Genomic DNA, 21,135 nt, shown 5'->3' with positions numbered 1-21,135 from the left:
TCGCAATCTCTGAAACTCTTCTTGACTTCACTCTCAGTGACTAATTGTGTTTCTTGTTTCGCAGAGAAAATAAAATCCATCCCTTTGGAGAACCCTCCACATCCTAGTTCTAACCTGGAATCCTCTCAGCCCTCCTCGTGCATTCATCTTGCAACAGTGCAGGTAGGGGTGCCCTCCTCCCACGGGAGCCAATCGCATCCCACTGCTGTGGCTTTCTCCCTCTTTGTCCCCAGATTTCAGTGTTCTCACCTTCTTGAGCCATAAACACGTGCTTTTGTTGTTGTTATTCAGTTGCTCAGCCATGTCCAACTCTTGGCGACCCTATGGACTGCAGCACATTCGCTGTCTTTCACCATCCCCTGGAGTTTGCTCAGACTCATGTCCATTGAGTCAGTGATGCCATTCAACCATCCCATCCTCTGTTACCCCCTTCTCCTCCTGCCCTGAATCTTGTCCAATGAGTCGGCTCTTCGCATTAGGTAGCCCAAGTATCGAAGCTTCAGCCTCAGCATCAGTCCCTCTAGTGAATATTCGAGATTGAATATTCTCTAGTTTCTTCTATTAAAACAAAAGTTCTAATGTGGACTTTCCCTCCAGCTGCTACATTGCTGCCTCATTCTCCACCCCTCCTTTACTCTTGACCTGAGTCAGTTTGGCTTCCACTGCCAATATTCCAATGAACTGGACCTCCTTGATGTTCGATCCCGTGGCCCACTTCTCGGTCCCCATGTGATGCAATCTGCATTGTATAGGTGCACTGTTGGAGAGGTCTCCTCTCTCAAAATCTTTGACGTGCCACTCTCCTCTGATGATTTCCCCTCGATTTCCCTTCCTGGCTCTTTCCCTCTATTCACCCTGCAAATGTTGAACATCCTCTGCGCTCATTCCCAGCCTTCCCTTCCCATAGTCTCCCCCTGGGATCTCACTAACTCCCGTGGTCCCCATCCAGACCTCTCTTCTGGGCTCCGGCTTTATATTTATCTACTGCCAATTTGACATCTTCCTACAGATATCATCTGGGCAGCTCAAAGTCAACAAGATCACAGTTTCATTGCCATTGCTCCCTAATCTGGCTCTGATGACCCCATATTCCTGTGTCTTTCCACACTCACCACTCCAGCTTAGCAATATTCTCCTCCTCTAAGAGCCTCAGGAAGCTGGGCTGGCAGAGTAACTTTTGAGGTGCTAATTCACATGAGGTGCTGAAACATCGCTGGAGTCAGTCATAAACACAATGCTGGTTCATGCAGGTTTCCATTCCTATCTCCTGTCGCTGGCAAAATGTCAGCAGGCCCTATTTCCAACTGGTACACATATTAGATACCTTATTTAGAATTTGAATATATGACAAGAAAAATGGATTGTTATTTATTGTTCTCCACAGCCTAGTAATTGAGGATTTTTCAAAGCTAGGTGTGGACAATATCTTCATCCTTCAAGTTTTTGAGATGCCTGAAGAAATTGTTAAGTTGTGGCTGAAGTATCAAACATGGAGTCAGATGCTGGAACAGAGTTAAGTTGCTTTTCCTAAGAAAGAGAGGAAGACTGGGGACAGAAGAGATTGAGCTTTAAGGGACAGGGAGCAGGAGGCAGGAGCTGAGGAAGTTACTGAAAAACAAGAACAGAGAAGGCCAAGATATTTGGGGAAGACATTTCTTCAGATATCTTTAATATACTGATACCTCATAAATTCATTTCTCTAGCCAAGATCTCTCTCCTGAGTTCTAGACTTGGAGCCAGGTGATAAGAAAAGCCAGCACTTATAACCAGCTTCCCAGGTGGCGCAGTTGGTAAATAATCTGCCCATGCAGGAGACACCAGAGACACAGGTCTGGGTTGGGAAGATCCCCTGGAGGAGGGAATGGCAGCCCACTCCAGTGTTCTTGCCTGGAGAATCCCCATGGACAGAGGAGCCTGGCGGGCTACAGTCCATGGGGTCCCAAAGAGCTGGACATGACTGAGCACACACATGTGTGCACACACACACACACACACATCACCTACAAAGTCACTCTTACTTCATGCTGGCAACTAAGCTAAGTGCTTTACCTATGTGAACTCAAGTCATAGAGCCATCACAAATTCAACTGAAACAGTATTCCTCATCTACCTGCCATTTCCAGACCTCTCCATGCTGATACAATCTTAGCTCACCTCCAGGATTCCTATTCTCAGCAACTGGCAAGCCTGTCCACCCCACTCCTTGCATTCTCCAACATCATCGTCTCTAAGAGCCTCTTAATGCTTTCACAGAACCCAGCCTCTTTGCCACATATTCTCCACCTTTCTCCAGAGTGAGAGTTCACAATCACAGATCTGATGTTAACAGGGTATGGCTTCAAGCTTTCCAACATTTCCCATCCTTTTAAGATGAAGTCCAAATCTCTGTCTTTGGCTGTTTCCATGTCCGAGCTGGTCCAGCCCACTCCTCCACCTCCTCTCATGCTCACCTCATTTCCTTGGCTCACAGTGCTCCGGCTCTGCGGGCCTTTTCAATTTTTCTGGAACTCCCTGGCACCTTCCCACTTCGGACACTCTTTCTGTTTGGACGGCTCTTTGGGTGGTGACTTTTACAAAGTAGTTGGTTATTAAAGGAGCCACTTCACGCTAGAACTGATGGAAGCAGAAATTCTGTTAGAGATGTTGAGAATTCTCTGTTCCAGAGGGCTCATTCTTCTTAAAATCTTAAGGTTAAGAAAAAAGGCACAGGGCATCTGAATTTCAATGGGCTGGGGAAACCTCTGCATTCTAGATAACTGCACCTCTTCTGCCTCTCACAGCTGAAACCAGATTGAACACAGTGCCAGGGTGTCTTAAAAGGTGTCTTTCCCTGCAAACCCTGCAGGGGAAGGGCCAGCCTTGGCCCTTGGATTTGGCAGGCTCTGGACTCAGCATGAGGAGGAGTCCCTGATCTTGGCTCAGGGAGTCTTTGCTCACTTCTGCATTATGGGTTCTGATTAGAACCTGCCAGAGGGACATCTAAGAGCTCTGCCCTAAACTAGATCTTCTTTAGCCCACATTATTCATTTCTACTATGTTCCAGGAATGCCCTGAACTTGCCCTGAACTGGATGCTGTTAATACATACTGAATGCTATAGACAATGTAACTTAGTCTACATTCTATATGTTATATAGTATATAATGAATACTATACCTATATTCTGTATACTTTATAAAATATATTAAACAGTACATATTATAGTATATATACAATTGATAATAAAATGTATTAGATGGGTATTATATCTACTGGCAGTGTTTTGTCATAATAGGTATTTAATAAATATATGTTGAATGAGGAAAGATACCTCAATATAATAAAGGCCATATATGACAAACCCACAGCTAATATCATACTCAGTGTTGAAAAGTTGAAACCATTTCCTCTAAGATCGGCAATAAGACAAGGATGCCCATTCTCACCAATTTTATTTCACACAGAGGTGGAAGTTCTAGCCACAGTAATTAGGCAATAAAAAGAAATAAAAGGGATTGAAATCAGAAAGGAAGAAATAAAACTTTCATTGTTTGCAGATGATATAATACATATAGAAAATCCTAAAAACACCACAAAAAAATATTAGAATTACTAAATGAATTCAGTAAAGTTGCAGATACAAAATTATTATACAGAAACCTGCTTTATTTCTACTCACTAAAAGTGGGCTTTCAGAAAGAGACATTAGGGGGAAAATCCCATTTACAATTGCATCAAAAAGAATAAAATATTTAGGAATGATTCTAATCAAAGAGATAAAAGACTTGGAGAACTGTAAGATATTGATCAAAAAAATTGAAATGTCATGAACTGCCAGGGTCCAGCCCCAGTGGATCCAGGGTGATTCGAAGGCGGGGGGATGGCGTCGGCGTCTTTGGAAATAACTTTTTAAATTACAGATAGAGAGGCATTAGAAGATTAGCAGAGAAAAAGAGGCCGAATAACTTGGTTCACATGGGATACCAATCACCACCTACGTAGGCCGCAGGCGTCTTCCTGTTCTCCCTAAGGAGAGGAGGCACTGAGGCCTCCCCGGTCCGATCTTAGAAGCCCAGGCAAAATTAATAGGCTTGGTGGGTACCCATGTACCAGATGGAAATTCAGCCAGAAAATAGTAAGAGAGAGAGAAAGGAGCTGAATAACTTGGTTTACGTGAGATACCAATAAAATTCCAAGACAAGGAATTTGCACCATCTACGTTGGGCCGCTGGTGCCACTTGAATATCAGAAGTTGCCCCTCCTTGGGCTCCTTCTCGCATGGACTTGAAAACCGGGGCAGATAAGTAGACTTGGAGGGCACTCACACTCCAGATGGGAATTCAGCCAGAAAAACGGGGAGCAGTAAAGGACGACATGAGGGAATCAGTCTTTTCCGGAAACTGATCTGATTTCTTTATTTTGGGGTTTGCTTATATACCTTTTGTTACACATAGGGATGAATACAGAGTCACGCGGGGGTCTTAGGGATATTACATCATCTTCTGGCCATGAGTGAGACCTGCTGACATTCTATGATCCTTTCTTTCTGATAACCAAAAACCTTATTTCTTAAACCAGGCACCACCCTCCAGATAAAGTTGCATTCCTATAGGGTGAGGGTGTAGTGAGTTACAATCAAGAAAGGAATTTATTTAACCCAAGGTTAACAGGATTAATCTTAAAGGTTAATACCTATCTCTCCTATATGCTTAAAGGTTAATACTTATTTCTCCTATATGTTAGTTATGTTCATTATAAGGGCAGGGAATATGGAGTTTTAGCAGCAAACATCAGCCCAACAAATGAAAAACCCTCACCAATATAATTCCTAACCAACCCATTATACTGATAATTTCTAACTCCCAAAAGAATTTGCCTTTAGTAAGTCTAAAACATCTCGTGCCTCTCAGATTGGGAGGCTGTAAACAATTACATGTGGCCGGACGAACCTATACAGGTGGGCTAGATAACCTTCAGAGGAGTTCGTAAGCTGAAACACTCTTGTCACGCCCAGGAATTTTTATTGCCTTGGAGCTGCACGTTTACTCCTTCTCCGAGAGAAATGGTTATGGGGGAGAGCCCCCCGTAAAGTCAGAGGTGTAGGCGAGAGCATAAAACAGACTCTGGTTTTGGGGTAGATGCTCGGGAACAGGGGGTTTCCTGAGGCTTGATCACGCCTTTGCGTATGCCAAGCCTCCTTCCTCATGACCTTTGCCATGGGCGGAGTTCCTCACGCTGGCCCCCAACAATGAACAAATGAAAAGATATACCACACTCATGTCTTTTGGAAATATTAATATTGTTAAAATGATCATACTCTGCAAGACAATCTACAGATTCAATGCAATCCCTATCAAAATACCAATGACATTTTTCACAGAGCTAGAATAGAGCTATAATTCTAAAATTTGTATGGAAATGCAAAAGACCCAAATAAACAAAACAATCTCGAGAAAGAACAAAGCTGGAAGTATCACAAGTCCTGATTTTAAACTATAATGCAAAGGTACTGTAATCAAAATAGTATGGTACTGACATAAAACTTAACCATAGATAAGCGGAACAGCACAGAGAGCCCAGAAATAAACCCATGCTTATACGGTTAATTAATCTATGACAAAGAAGCCAGGAAAATACAATGGGAAGAAGACAGCTTCTTCAGTAGATGGTATTGGGAAAATTGAATAGCTTAATGCATCAGCATGAAACTGGACTACTTTTTCATTCTATACAGAAAAATAAATTCAAAATGAATTAAAAATCTGAAACTATAAAAGTCCTAGAAGAAAACACAGGCAGTATGCTCTTTGACACTGGTCTTAGCAATAGTTCTTTGGATCTGTCTCCTCATACAAGGGAAACAAAAGCAAAAATAAACAGTACTACATAAAATTAAAAGCTTTTACACAGCCAAGGAAACTAAAATGAGAAGGTAACCTACTGAATGGGAGAAGATGTTTACAAACAATTTATCCATTAAATGGTTAATGTGAAAATATGCAGAGAACTCATACAAGTCAACATAAAATGGGCAGAGGATCTGAACAGACATTTTTCTAAAGAAGACATACACTAAGTGGGTGAAGTGACAAACTTATATATATATGTTACTATAATAAAATTATTTTTAATTCTCAAAAAAAAGAAGACACACAGATGGTCAACATGCACATGAAAAGATGCTCAACATCACTAATTATTAGTGTTGATGATGCAGAGAAAAAGGGAACACTTATGAACTGGTAGTGGGAAAGTAAATTGGTACAACCACTATGGAAAACAGTACAGAGATCCTCAAAAAAGTAAAAGTGAAGCTACCATATGATCCAGCAATCTTACTTCTGGATATTTACTGGAAGAAAACAAAAACACTAATTTGAAAAGATATTTGGGGACTTCCCTGGTGGTCCAGTGGTTAAGAATCTGCCTTGCAATGCAGGAGATGGGTGTTCAGTCCCTGGTGGAAGAGCTAAGATCCCACATGCCACAGAGCAACTAAGCGCACACACTGCAACTAGAGAGCCCGTGTGCCATAACGAAAGACACTGCATGACACAATGAAGATCCTGCACGCTGCAACGAAGACCTGATGCAGCTAAATAAAGAAATAAACGATATTTGCACCCCTATGTTCATTTCAGCATTATTTACAATAGCCAAGATGTACAAGCAACGTAAGCATCTATCAACAGAAAAATGGATAAAGAAGATCTGGTATATAGACAATGTAATATTAATCATTTAAAAAGAAATGAAAAGTTGCCATTTGCAACAATGTGGGTGGATCTAGAGAATATTGAGGCAACTGAACTAAGTCAGAGGAAGACAGATTCTGTGTGATCTTATTTATATGTGGAATCTAAAAGCCAAACAAAACAAGCTAAAAACAGACTCATAGATACAGAGAACAAAAGAATGGTCACCAGATGGGCAGAAGGTGAGAAGGTGGGTGAGATAGATGAAAGGGATTAAGAGGTACAAACCCTCAGTGATATAACAAATGAGCCACAAGGATGTAATATACAACACAAGGAATATGGTCAATAATATAATTAAATAACTTTGTATGGGGACAGATGGTTACTATACTCACCATGGTGATCATTTCATAATGGATGCCAATGTCCAATACTATGTAGTACGCCTGAAACTAACCTCCTACTGTACATCAGATATATTTTGACTAAAAAAATAATATATGTATACTTTTGGAAGAATGAAAACAATATTTATTCAACACTATGAAGTTCTGCCAGAGCCTAGTCATTGAGGATTTATTCTTTCAACCCTTCTTTCTTAGCTGTCTCCTTAAGGCAGTTTCCTTCCTTTCCCAGTGTGTTCTGGTTCCTTTGGGACAAGGGAATTCTTTGGTTTACCCAAGTCTGAGCTCGAGGAGTGCTCCCATCAAGCACACAGAGTTGAGCGTGCACCACGGAATGAAAGGCTGACAGTTGGGGTACGAACCCTGGGAATATCAAGGCCACCAATGGATTTGGAGGGAAGCCAGCCATGCCTTAACAGACGACCCAGAGGGACTGCTCCGAGTTCCCTGAGGTTCCTGATGCTCTTTTGCTTTCTTGAGACCAAAGTTCAAAGTCTCAGAACTGGAAAGGGTGTTAGCGACACAGAGTCCGGTCCAACTCTCTCAGAAATTATAAGGCCCTACTCCCTGCTTCCCAAACCAAGTAGGAGCGGCAGGGGCTCTGATTCTTCCTTCATTCTTAACAGCAATAGTTTCTTTTCCTGGTTCTGGGTCGTCAGCTCCATTGCTTTAGAAACAAGTGGCCAGAAAGCTTGAGAGTCCCTTCCAAGGTTCCCCGGGATGTTTGAGTGGAACAAATGTGGAAGGGAGGGAGGGAGAGAGGGAAGGAGAGAGGAAGAAGGCATGAAGGAATAAGTAAGGGGGAGTGGATGGATGCGCAAGAGCCTGGGGGCCATAACCACAGCTGGAGGGGCTGAACCCCCGGAGGGACGTCCACCCCTGGCCCCCCTCCCATTCCCAGGCCGTCGCTCCTGAGTCCCCCGGTCGGCTGGGCGCCCCGGGGAGGATGCGGGGGAGAGTTTGAATCGGGGACGGGTAGGGAGCGCGGCGAGGGGCGGCAGGGGGCCGAGAGGTGGGGAAGGGGAGGGCCTTGGAGGAGGAGAGGAGGGGCGCGGGGAGTGGGCGCGGCGGAGGGGTTGGCGGGCGCCTGGCTGCGGCGCGGGCGGGCGGGCTGGCGAGCTGGCGCGGGGATCCGATGCAGCCGCCGCCGCCGCCGCCGCTGCCGCCTCCTCGCGGGCTGGGGCTGCGCCGCCAGGGCTGAGCCGCCGCCGGAACCAAAAACCCAGCGGCCGCTGGGCGCGCCCGCAGCGCGGGAGGGACGATGGGCTGCGGCGGGAGCCGGGCGGATGCCATCGAGCCCCGCTACTACGAGAGCTGGACTCGGGAGACGGAGTCCACCTGGCTCACCTACACCGACTCGGACGCGCCGCCCAGCAACGCCGCCCCGGACTGCGGCCCCGAGGCGGGCGGCCTGCACGCCGGTGAGTGCGCCCGGCCCCGGGCGGCGGGGGCAGCGGGGCGCCAGGGCCAGCCCAGACCCCCGCAGCGTTCGGTGCGGAACGGCGGCGGCGGCGGCGGTGGGAGGGGGAGGCGGGAGACAGGCAGACAGACAGACAGACGGGACCTGCCTTGTGACTGACCCGCCCAGGCCCGGGGAGGGGGTGGGCCACCCAGAGACCCTCAGGGAAGCTGAGTTAGTCCCCGAGCCTCGGGGGAACCCTGCACTCCGGGCCCCCGCCGGTGCCCGCTCATTGGCAGGGTCGGATGGGGCGGGAGGACAGCGCGCCCGGCTCGCACGCCTTCTCCGCAGCCCACCCACGCCTCCAGCCCTCGGGATGCGCCGCCGCCGGGTTTTGGCCACTGTGCACCCAGCCAGGGCTCTCCATCCACTGGCCTCTTGCCCCTCTCTCCGTTGATGTATAGACTGACCCAGATTACCTGGGTGCAGTCTTCCTCGTGGCGCCTACCTTTTCTCCTGTCTCGGGTTTTTGAAAACCAGAGCCCTAGTTCAGGGCATAATAAATGCCGGCCGCACCATCACCAGTTCTGCACTTAAGCTACTTTACAAGCAGTTGTTTCCTAGTGAAGACTTCCTCTCCACTCCACCGTGCCCCGACGCTTAATAACAGGCAGGGCATGAGAGTGGATTACTACTGTAAATTAAATACTCGTACCATTCCCCCTCTGGCAGAAATCTGACCGAAGGACATGCAAAGAACTTTTTGGACCGGTGACAAATAAGATTTTTTTTTTTTTTTTTAAGCAGAGAGTAATAATTGTAGCGTAGAGATGAAATTAGCTTAACTGTTGGCACAGACTGACCTTTAATCATGAACGCGTTGATGATGTTAAAAGGAAAAAACTTCCCTGCTTATTACATGGATGTTGTCAAAAGCCATATCAATATTTGTATATGAATGTTTTAACTGTTTCCTGACCCCTTTGTGTTGCTGGCATTTTGAAATATTGAAATCTAAAATAGCAAATGAGGTTAATCGGAAGAGTAACATATGTTATAAGGAGGAGGAAAGAAATGTCAACTGCTCTTAAACCATCCTTAGTCCTAAATTCCTGCCTCCAAAATAAGAGCTGTCCCTTTTAATCCCGAGACTCTGTCTCCATCTTTTGGAACCAAGCTGGCTCCTTTTTCACACGAACTTTGTGATTCCCCCTACCCCTTTTGTAAAGTGAGGATTGTCAGGGGAAAACTGCAAGGCAAACGCTACCTTTGTCTCTAATTCCTCTGACTCACAGTAGCAATCGTAATGGTCATTTTGTGTTGCTGATGCTTTCAGTGCATTTACAAATGGTGTGTTGGCTGAATTCCATGTCAGAAGGAGGATAAGACATAAGCCTTCAAAACTGACCTGGAAAATGTTAGATGTAACAGCATGTCCCAAGGAGGTGTACTGAGGTACTTCCTCAGGAGAGACTCAAAAGACCAGAGCTACACTCCTAGGAAGTAAGGTTAAAAATATCTAACGTGGAAAAGAACAAAATACAGCTTCAGGGAATGGTTGCCTTGGTGACAGGAAGTGTATGTGTCCATGTGTACAAGTGTGGGAGAGTTATTATGGGATGGCTAAATATGTCCATATTAATTTGTTTCCAATGCTTATTACTCTGCCATCCTGAGTCATGTCCCGTCATGCATCATGAGATCTGCAACAGGTGGTATCTGGGACAATCACGCTCATTCGTGGTACCCTGCCATACGTGGGACAGCCCTGCCAGGTGGGTGGTCCTGAAGACCTGAGTCATTCACAGGAATGGCTCAACTGCTGTCTCAGAACAGCGCCCTAAAATTGGCAAGACTTTTAGATGGGCAGGATCATTTCAATTCCCTAGAAATTTCTGTCAGCCTCAGAGGAGAGGAAACATTTCTGAAGGTCAGCATGGAACCAAGCATTCCCTGGGCTTCAGTCACCCTGGGAGATTAGCCAGCGTTCTTTATTTTTTTCTTCCCTCCTACTCCCGGAGTCTTACCCACCCTCTGCCCGTGTGCCACCTATTAATTCAATTCCAGGCTTCTGGGGGGCACTGCCTTGGTCCACAGTGATTGTGCTGTGGTAAGAAGCCAGACGCCACATTTTCCTGTTCCCATCAACTCTTTTCTGATGGGGGGGACAAAAGGAAAACCAGGATTTAGGATAGTTCAGATTGTAAAAACATCACTGGGCTTCCCTGATAGCTCAGGAAAGACAGGTTCAATTCCTGGGTTGGGAAGATCCCCTGGAGAAGGTAATGGCAACCCACTCTGGTATTCTTGCCTGGGAAATCCCATGGACAGAGGAGCCTGACAGACTATAGTCCATGGGGTCGCAAAGAGTTGGACACAACTGAGTGACTAAACAACAACAAAATCATCACTAATGGCTTCATGGCTAGAATTCTGGAGCTGGAGGGGGTCTCTGTTCAAGGCAGATGGGATTTGTCCAGTCTGCACTGCATAGCCTCCCAGTCCCTTCACACTTCTTGCCCCCAGCTCCCTCAGTCCTCAAGAGTCCTTTCTTTCTGGGCCTCTGGTCACTCTCTTTTAGTATCACATTGAAACCACTTTTTATTCTGGCCATCCCAGCCTCAGGAGTTCTGAGTGCAGGGAGTGGACTCATAGCACACTGTGGAGCCGCCCATTGGGGTCCTCTGAATGAGTAGGTGCTTGATCTAAACCTGCCCTCCTCCTGTCCAGTCTTCCTAAGTTTCCTCCCCCTTTCTCTGCCTTACATCTCTTGCTGCTGATGTTTGCTTACCTGAATAAGTTTAACCTAGACTCCTCAATGGCACCCCACTCCAGTACTGTTGTCTGGAAACTCCCATGGACGGAGGAGCCTGGTAGGCTGCAGTCCATGAGGTTGCTAAGAGTCGGACACGACTGAGCAACTTCACTTTCACTTGTCACTTTCATGCATTGGAGAAGGAAATGGCAACCCACTCCAGTGTTCTTGCCTGGAGAATCCCAGGGACGGGGGAGCCTGGTGGGCTGCTGTCTATGGGGTCACACAGAGTCGGACACAACTGAAGCGACTTAGCAGTAGCATCAGCAGCAGACTCCTCCAAGGGGCGGTCTAGAACAGCAGGAGGGGAGGGAGCTAGGGGAGTGCAGAGAACTGAGGCATTCATTCTGCCTAGGGAGGGGCCCGTGTGCACAGACCCCTGCAGGAGACCTTCCTGCGGAAACAGGACTGCCCCTGCAGGCCGCACACAGCTGATGACCCCTGATCCCCTCCCTGAGTGAGGGCGCCTGTGGAGAACTGACCTCTGACTGTGTGATGGATAAGCCTCCCTCTCCGCCAGCTCGACCTATAGACCTGTTACCACTTGGTAATATTTTCAAACAGTTTTTAGAATTGGAGTATAGTTAAATTACAATGTTGTATTAGCTTTAAATGTACAGCAAAGTGATTATATATATATATATGTTTGGTTGGTCAAAAACTGTTTTCGTAAGATGGTACAGAAAAGCCCAAATGAACTTTTTGGCCAACCTAAGGCGATGGCACCCCACTCCAGTACTCTTGCCTGGAAAATCCCATGGATAGAGGAGCCTGGTGGGCTGCAGTCCATGGGGTCGCTAAGAGTTGGACACGACTGAGCGACTTCACTTTCCCTTATCACTTTCATGCATTGGAGAAGGAAATGGCAACCCACTCCAGGGTTCTTGCCTGGAGAATGCCAGGGAAGGGGGAGCCTGGTGGGCTGCCGTCTCTGGGGTCGCACAGTGTCGGACATGACTGAAGCAACGCAGCAGCAGCAGCAATATGTAATACATATGTGTGTGTGTGTGTATATATATCCTTTTTCAGATTCTTTTCCATTTAGGTTATTACAAGACAGTCAGATAATTATTGATTAAGGCCTGTACTCTTGGGAATGACAGGGAAGGGGTCTTTCCACTGGCCATTGTAGTCCTGCTCCTAACACTGGGCCTGGCCACAGTAGGACCTCAAGCGATCTCTCTTGAATGAATACATCTCCTAAAATGTTTCTGTGTCCATTTCGTTCTTCCTGTAGTCCCCAGAGTTGATGTTTCCTTTCCTCAAGAGTTCTACCCGCTCTTCCTTTTCAGGTTCTCGTCCACCTAGTGGGTTGCATAGTAAGAAAACCTCCCCACCTCTCTACACCCCCTTTGCCAAACACAAGCCCATTTGTTTTAAGGGTGGTTTTGCAAAAATGACTTCAAGAAACAGGTGGCAACAAACCCGGGCCTTTCATCAACATCTGGGAATCTCACCTCTCACAACTCTGGTCTCCCGGGTGGCCGCCTGTCCTGCCCCAGGCTCTCCAGGCGCTTTGTCCAGCCCTGTGAGAGCAGCGGTCACACTGGCTTGTTCCCACGTCCATCTTTTGGATTAGCCTGGGAGCTCCACTAGAGACTTGGGTCCCCCGCGGCCTTTCTGTCTTCATTCTCATTGGAGCGGGAAAACCTGCCGAGCTCACTTTCTCGCCCGGCTTTCAAGACCTCCTTGAGAGGACACCCTGTGCCTTTGTGAGCAATACAAGTCCTGTGTGTGGGCTTTATTGGTTTTCTACGTAACCCGAGAGATACTGCTCTCTCTCTCTCTCTTTTCGTGGACTCTGGTCCACCAGGTCCCAGTCTGTAATAGACCATAACACATACTGTTCTTCATAATGGCTATACCAATTCGCATTCCCACCAACAGTGTAAGAAGGCTCATTTTTCTCCACACCCTCTGCAGCACTTGTCATCTGGAGGCTTTTTGATCATGGTTCCTCTGACTGGTGCGAGGTGGTACCTCATTGTGGTTTTGATTTGCATTTGTCTAATAATTAGTGATGTTGATCATTTTTCATGTGCCTGTCAAGCCATCTGAATATCTTCTTTGGAGAAATATCTTTTTATGCCCATTTTTTTGATTGGGTTGTTTGGTTTTTTATTATTGCATTTAATGAGCTGTTTATATAGTTTGGAAATTAAGTACTTGTTGGTTGCATCACTTGCAAATATCTTCTCCCAGTCCATAGGTTGTCTTTCTGTTTTGGTTTTGATTTCTTTTGCTCTGCAAAAGCTTATAAGTTTGATTGGGTCCCATTTGTTTATTTTTATTTTTTTCTATTGCCTTGGGAGACTGAGCTAAGAAAACATTGGTACAATTTATGGGTTTATGTCAGAGAATGTTCTGCCTATGTTCTCTTCCAAAATGTAACCTTTTCAGGAGATAGAGTTCTTACAGAAGTAATCATGTTAAAATGAGGTCATTACAGTAGGCTATAATCCAATGTGACTGGTGTCCTTATGAAAAGGGAAATGTGGACACATAGACAGACACTCAGAGAGAAGGCCATGTGAAGACGAAGGCAGACACTGAAGGCAAGGAAGGCCAGAGATGGCCAGCCAGCCAGCAGAAGTTGCCGGAGAGGCATGAAGCAGAGTCTCTGTCACAGCCCACAGAAGAAATTAACCCTGCCAACACCTTGGTCTCAGACTTCTAGCCTCCAGAACTGTGACGAGACATTTCTGTTAAGCCCCCCAGTTTGTGGTACTTTGTTACAGCCACAGAAAACCGATAGAAATGTTCTTGTGAGCCCAGACACTGAACATTTGGAAATAGCAGAAGGATTTCTGTGGTTACTACTTCACACCTCCTTCTGAGATTGCATCTCTTTCTTTGTCATTTATATTCAAATAGCATTTACTGAGCATCTACTATAAGTGAGCATTTTTCTTTGGGGATATTAGTATTCCCTGGAGAAGGAGATGGCAACCCATTCCAGTGTTCTTGCCTGGAGAATCCCATGGACAGAGGAGCCTGCTGGGCTACAGTCTATGGGGTCCCAAAAAGTCGGACACGAATAAGAGACATTAGTATTCATAACTCTAAACCTCATACGTCATTGCTATCAACATCTACTAGATGAGGAAAAACTGAGGCTTAGTGAGCTTAAGAGACTGAATGGTTTAAACACAACATTGTGAATCAACTATGAAGAAAATTAAAAAAAAATAACAATAGAAATAATAAAAGAGATTGAGTGGGGTCACCTATCCAGGAAATAGAAGCACCCAGGTTAGAATCCAGATCTCTTGTTTCTAAATCCAGGGCAGTGCTAACTACTGAGCACAAATTTAGGGCCCTCCTCCACCCCATCTGTCTTTGGCTTATTTGAAAATATAAACCACTTGGAGTGGGAGCCTCCTGCCAGCATTCTCAAGGCGAGAACGCAAGTCCTTGAAGTGATGCCCACAGCCCTGTGGCACAGATGCCACCCCTGCCGGTGCTGAGTGCCCCCGGGCAGGGCTGCCGGAGCTGCCCAGAGAATCACCTGCATCCCACTCACCTGATGGGCTTGTTATAGATGGAGCAGTCTTTGGGCAGAATAATCTTTTTTCCTGGTTTCAAATGCAGTGTATATTCCTTCAGAGAATTTAAAAAGTGCAGAGAAGCACACAGAAGGAAACACGCCTCCATTTAGGTTTCATCCTTAAGGTCCTGAATCTAGGCGTATGTGGTGTGTGTTGCAGCTTCTGTAGGGGTTATGTTTAAAGTTTGGTTGAGGGATATGTAAAAGAGCCTTCAAGTTGCTTGGAAGCCCAAAGGCCAAGGGGGAAAAAAAAACTTTTTTCTCCTTGTGTTCAAAAAAATATTTAGTTACAGATGGTGTGTTAAGTCACTTTCGTGTCCAACTCTTTGACACCCCATGAACTGTAGGCCGCCCAGGCTCCTCTGTCCATGGGTTTTCCAGGCAAGAATACTGGAGTGGGTTGCCATTTCCTCCTCCAGGGAATCTTCCTGACCCAGGGATTGGATCGTGTCTTAGTTCTCCTGCATTGACAGGCAGGTTCTTTACCACTAGCACCACCTAGGAAGCCCCTTAGTTACAGATGGTGACAGCCAAAGTCTAGGTGGAATAGGGGAAGAGCAGGCGGTGAAGACCATGGATGGGTGAAGGGATTTTTCTTCCTTTTTTTTTTTTCTTCTAAGCAATGTAGTTGAATTCAGGTTAATTACATACTGCAGGCTTCCCTGGTGGTTCAGTGGTAAAAGAATCCGCCTGCCAATGCAGGAGATGCAAGTTTAATCCCTGGGTCAAAAAGGTCCCCTGGAGAAGGAAATGGCAACCCAGTCCAGTATTCTTGCCTGGAGAATCCCCATGGACTGGAGCCTGCCAGGCCCCTCTGTCCATGGGGTCGCAAAAGAGACTCAACAACGACAACAAATTACATACTAGGCTAACGAGTAGTGTGAATCCACTGTGTGTAAATCCCTTCACGTCCCTTCCACCTCCTTTCCGCCTCCCTACAATTCGCTCAGGTTGAGGATGCTGTTTTACATTCTGCCCAGCTGTTTTCTGGGATTTGTGGTTGCTTTGTGGATGTAGGAACATGATGTGTGTGTGGACCAGCTCTCTGTCTGAGTCTCAAATGCCCACGAAGTCATGCAGGTTGGGGTTGCTTCAACCCCATACGCTCCAGCTCTGGGTCTCTGTGTCAGATGGGATATGTACTGTCATACGCTCCAGCTCTGGGTCTCTGTGTCAGATGGGGTACGTACTGTCTGCCTACATCTTGCCATGTGGCTTCTGTGTTATGAAGCAAAGCCAGGAAGCGGTAGATTTTTCTTAATCTAGTCCATCTGCTCTACGAATAGTGCCCATTTCTCCTAGATTCTGGATTCGGTTGTCTGTTAGTCTTCACTTTAGGGATTGTTGTTAGTCTTGGTTTTTTCTGTCTTCTAGGCATGTTAACAGCCAGTTGGGCAAGGCTGAGTCAGCTGCTCCTAACAAGATGCCCTTCAGCCTGGAAATCCAGTCCCAAAGTTCTTGCCCTTCTCTTCTCAGTCACTGCAGCAGCCTGAGACAGCCACACACACCGCACCACCTCGCCAGACCTGTCTCTCTGTTTACAGCCTCCTTCTCATGTAACCATGTCCTGACCTTTCTCTTCATCATCCTCCTCCTCCTTGTTATTTTGCTTGCAGATAGTATAGTTTGGTGGTTAAGGAATTAGACTTTAACAACAGACATTTCCCAAGTGTGTGACTTGAGCAAGTTTCTTAGCTTCTCTGGGTTTCGGTTTCCACACTGTAGGATGGGAGTCGTTGCAGAATTACTGTGCTCACAAATATGAAGGACGTACATTGTGTTTCAGTGCTGCCTCTCCTGGCACCCAGGATCCCTTTACCTCCTCAGTCTTGCCCTGAGCTTACTGTGCCAACTTCAAACCCAGGGTCACCCCTCCTCTGTTTCTGAGTTGCCCAGAGTTGCTGTTGAAAGTGATGAGTGTTGGTGATTGCATCCAATAGTGGTTCATGCCTGGAATCTCAGTGTTCTTACCAGTTCTTGGCAGTTCTATTAATTCCTTATTAATATGCTGTTTTAGTCTGTATGTGACACTCCCAACATTATTGTTTCTTGCCCTCTGAATGCTAAAAACATCGAAGACTTGCTGTGAATTCTCTCATCTTTCCTTCCAGTCACCTGCTGTGCATCCTTCTTGCCACTTCAGCATTTTTAAATGTCTTTAGCCATCCTCTCTCCTAACATCTGCCTGTTTGGATTCTCAGTGCACTGATGGGGTTGCTTCTTGATGTAACAATAGGTGAGGCCATCACAAGAGGTTCCATTATCTTTCCCACTTAACAGAAAGTCTGGAGGTCAGGAGCCACACCACCGCTTAAGGCTGCTATCCAGGACCTGGGCTCTTTGAGCTTATTATTTTGCCATCCTTGGTGTGTGGATTTCATCCTCATAGTTGCAAGTTACTATGACATCTTATTTTAGATAGGAAGAAGGGGAAAATGTAGAAAGGAGCATTCCACCTAAGTTCGTTTTTTGTTGTTGTTGTTTTTTTTTAATCTGTAAAACAGTAGATTTCTCAGGACCCAGTAAATTTGCTTACACTTCTCATTGTCCAGAAGCATGTTATATGGCTGTCACAGGCTTCTAGAGTCTAGGAAGTCAAAACTTTTAGCTGGGTTCATGACACCTTAAAAGTAGTGGGTCCTTGTGCCAAGAGGGAAAAGGGGAGAGCAGAGACTAGGTAGACTGCAAGCAGGTGCTGTACCTTTAATCCTAAGACTGTGTCAGAGAGGAGAGAGGATTAGCAGGAACAAAGCGGGAGGAAGTGAGGGGGAGGCAGGCCTGCCAGAAACCCAGATACCATAATGGCTGGCGTTAAGAGTTTGCTGCAGTAATAACACATTCTAATAATCATTGTTTTCAGCATTCCCCCGTGTCAAATGAATTCATAAAGGTGAATATTTGCTGAAAAAGTTACGTGTGCCAATATTGAGCTAATCTCAGAAATAATGCAGCAATAACTCAAATTGAAATCTTTTGAAACGGTCTCTTGACATCAGACTCTGTGCTGTGTACACAGACATGTGGTGGCCACTTCTTTCTTTGCTGCTTCATTTTCTTGTACAGTTGATGCCAGCCGGAAGTTGATGTGCCCACAGGTCCTCTGTGGCACCCATTTCCAATGAGTGGGAACATTTGTGCAGGTTCACTGTGCCGGGTGACTGTAAGGCCTGGGCTGGGGGCTTCTGCTAGGGGAGCAGCAGCCAGCCAGTTGGCTCGTTTAAAGAACTGACAGTATTTCCTGTGAAAGTTAAAAAAAAAAAATTACCCCACTATTGTCTCTAGGCCGGCTGGACTGTAGGGCATGGGGAAATCGAAAGGATTTGTAGAAAATAGCAGGGCTGTTTGTGAAACCGGTCGTCATAACAACAGGGTGCAGCGGCAGTTACAAGGGAAGTGGCGATGGGCTGGTGCCGATCATAGGAGGGACCATTCACGCTTAAACATCTCCATAAACAACAGCCGTGTTTGACCACAAGGCCACAGTAGATTATTACGTCCAAGAATTGCTTCGCAAGGACAGTCATCGTAGCAGTCAGGCTCAGATTTGCCTGCTGGGAGATGATGTGTGTGCCAGCACTCATAGTCACAACCCCTGCCTGTGAGCATGGCTTCTGGTAAACTGTGCAGAGGACGTGCCAGGCCTTGTGTATTCGGTACCTCGTGCTGTTACCCCATTTTACAGATTGGGGAAGTCAGGGAGGTGAGGCACTTTGCCCAAGGGCTGCACATCAGGTTCTCTTGGGGATCCTAAAATAAAGCCTGCACCCCAACCCTGGGGCTTCAGATACGGTAGGCGGGTGGGGCCAGAACTCCTGCCCGTTTAATAGCTTCTTTAGGTCCGCACTGAGTGGCATTCCGTCTGTCAGTGGTGGGGCCAAGATCCTGCGTTTCTAATAAGCTCCCGAGTGATGCTTGGACCTCTCATACAGAAGGGAGATTCTAGATCAGAGGCTGGGAAAACTTTTCTGTGAAGGGTCAGATGGTAAACATTTCAGGCTAAGTGGGCCACCGATCTCTGTTGCAGCTACTCAACTTTGCTGTTTTTAGCACTGGAGCCGCCAAAGGAAAAGATGCATAAATCAGTGAGCTTGGCCATGTACCAATGCTCACTCCTGTGATTCTGAGGCTGAGTCAGGTTTAGGAGCCAGTGTCTTTCATCCCAAAGGCAGAGTGGAAGGGAGAGAAGAACAAGGTTTGCAGCTACTGGTCCTCGCCCTCAAGCACATCTCTGGCAAGCTCAGCACATACAGTAAGCCCTGAAACAATGTTTGTGGAATGAGCAAATAAATAGGATTAAGTGCTTTTCTCACCTGGAAGGCAGTTTTGAAAGACCAGTAAGGTGTCCCTGATAACATTAGGTCATTAAAGTATTAGGTATCTTATTATGCAGCTTTCCCAGTGGCTCAGTAGTAAAGAATCTGCCTGCCAAGCAGGAACAGTGACAGACTTTATTTTCTTGGGCTCCAAAATTACTGTGGACAGTGACTGCAGCCATGAAATTAAAAGACACTTGATCCTTGGAAGAAAAGGCATGACAAACCTAGACAGCGTATTAAAAAGCAAAGGCATTACAAAAATTTGTCTAGTCAAAGCTATGGCTTTTCCAGTATGCATGTATGGATGTGAGAGTTAGACCATAAAGAAGGCTGAACGCTTTCGAACTATGGTGTTGGAGAAGACTCTTGAGAGTCCCCTGGACTGCAAGCGTATCACACCAGTCAATCCCAAAGGAAATCAACCCTGAATATTCATTGGAAGGACTGATGCTGAAGCTGAAACTCCAGTATTGTGGCCACCTCATGTGAAGCGCCAACTCATTGGAAGAGATCCTGATGCTGGGAAAGATTGAAGGCAGGAGGAGAAGGGGACAACAGAGGATGAGATGATTGGATGGCATCACCGACTCAATGGACATGAGTTGAGCAACCTCCCGGAGATAGTGAAAGACAGGGAAGCCTGGCGGGCTGCATCCATGGGATTGCATAGTTGGACAAAACTGAAGCGACTTAGCGTGCACACACGCCCTCTTGGGTTGAGTGGGATTTGGGAAGAAAACCTTGTCGCAGCATCACCCAGAGTAAAGTTGGGGTTCCTGGTTCTCTCAGGAGGTGTCCCTGCCTTGGGTCTCCAGGAATGTTGGAATCCTTCTGTCCCTTCATCACAGGTCGCCGTTGATTCAGAGCCGCGAGGCAGCTGCTGTGGCCTGAAAGGCTTTTTCCCAGCTGCATCCTGTGCTGCTTCTGTGGGTATGGAGCTGTTGCTGGGAGGTGAGAGGAATAATCAGCCATTTCCTTGTATCTCTCCAAGCTCTGCTCACCATTCCTTAACACCCAGTTTCTGCCATGGGCTGTAAGGTCAGAGTTGGGGTGTTTAAAAAGTTGCTGTGTCTCTCTAAGCTCTGCTCACCATATGGTTGATGATGGTTCTGGTTAGCTGGTTGCTGTTATGATGTTTACTTTTCTGAATCAGGTGTTTCCTTTGTAGAGGCAGGGGTGTCTAGCCATTACATATGGCTTCAGAAAACATGCAGGCATCATTTAAATAGAAGCTGCCAGACATGTTAACAAAGGAGCCCAGGGAGAGTTTGCCCACCGCCTTTTCTCTTTTGCATGTGAATTCACAACTCAAGTGCTGATTATTCCTGGAACCCCCAAATCGCATGTGGTTTGGTGGTTCAGTCACTAAGTCATGTCCGACTCTTGTGACCCCGTGGACTGTAGCCTGCCAAGCTCCTCTGTCCGTGGGATTGTCCAGCCACATATACTGGAATGCAATGCCATTTTCTTCTCCAGGGGGTCTTCCTGGCCCAGAGATCGAACCCAGAGACCCAGTGCAGAGGTCTCTTGCACTGCCAGCAGTGGGAAATGAATTAAAATCTCATATGACAAGGTGATTTAAACATGCGTGCAGACACCCATACACCAATTATATTTTCAGTTGAGCATGGATGCTTCCCAGCAGATACCAACTGGTTGCAATTGCTCAAAACAGTTCTGGAACCCCACAATCATAGCCTTAGGCACTTTCTCTTTTGTTTTTAAAAAATTTTGTTTACTTATTTTTATTGAAGTATCCTCAGGCATTTCTAACATTAACATTTCAACTTACATAAAAGTTAAAACTTTAAAACTATATAAATGAATACTCATACTTCAAACTGGGAGAACAGTGTAATGAATCCCTTTGTACCGTCATCCAGCTTCAACATTATCAACACACAGCAAATCTTGTCTCCTTTCTGCATCCATCTGCGTTCACCCACTGGATTATTTTGAAGCAAGTTTGGGAAGTTGT

The 21,135-nt window shown here is 46.2% G+C and overlaps 1 protein-coding gene across 1 annotated transcript in view; it reads left to right on the top strand.

The window, feature by feature from the left end:
- Nucleotides 1-8,197: 8,197 nt before the first annotated feature.
- The window catches only part of BAALC (BAALC binder of MAP3K1 and KLF4), an 89,360-nt gene continuing 76,422 nt past the window's right edge, over nucleotides 8,198-21,135 (top strand). Inside the window, exon 1 of the mRNA XM_040261961.1 lies at nucleotides 8,198-8,501. Coding sequence (XP_040117895.1) covers nucleotides 8,342-8,501 — 160 coding nt within the window. The 5' untranslated portion in view covers nucleotides 8,198-8,341. The remainder of the gene's footprint in view (nucleotides 8,502-21,135) is intronic.

The sequence above is a fragment of the Oryx dammah genome, unplaced genomic scaffold (assembly GCF_014754425.2).
Source record: "Oryx dammah isolate SB20612 unplaced genomic scaffold, SCBI_Odam_1.1 HiC_scaffold_19, whole genome shotgun sequence".
Taxonomy (NCBI): domain Eukaryota; kingdom Metazoa; phylum Chordata; class Mammalia; order Artiodactyla; family Bovidae; genus Oryx; species Oryx dammah.
Note: the sequence above shows the minus strand (reverse complement) of the source record. Positions and strands in the feature narration are given on the sequence as shown.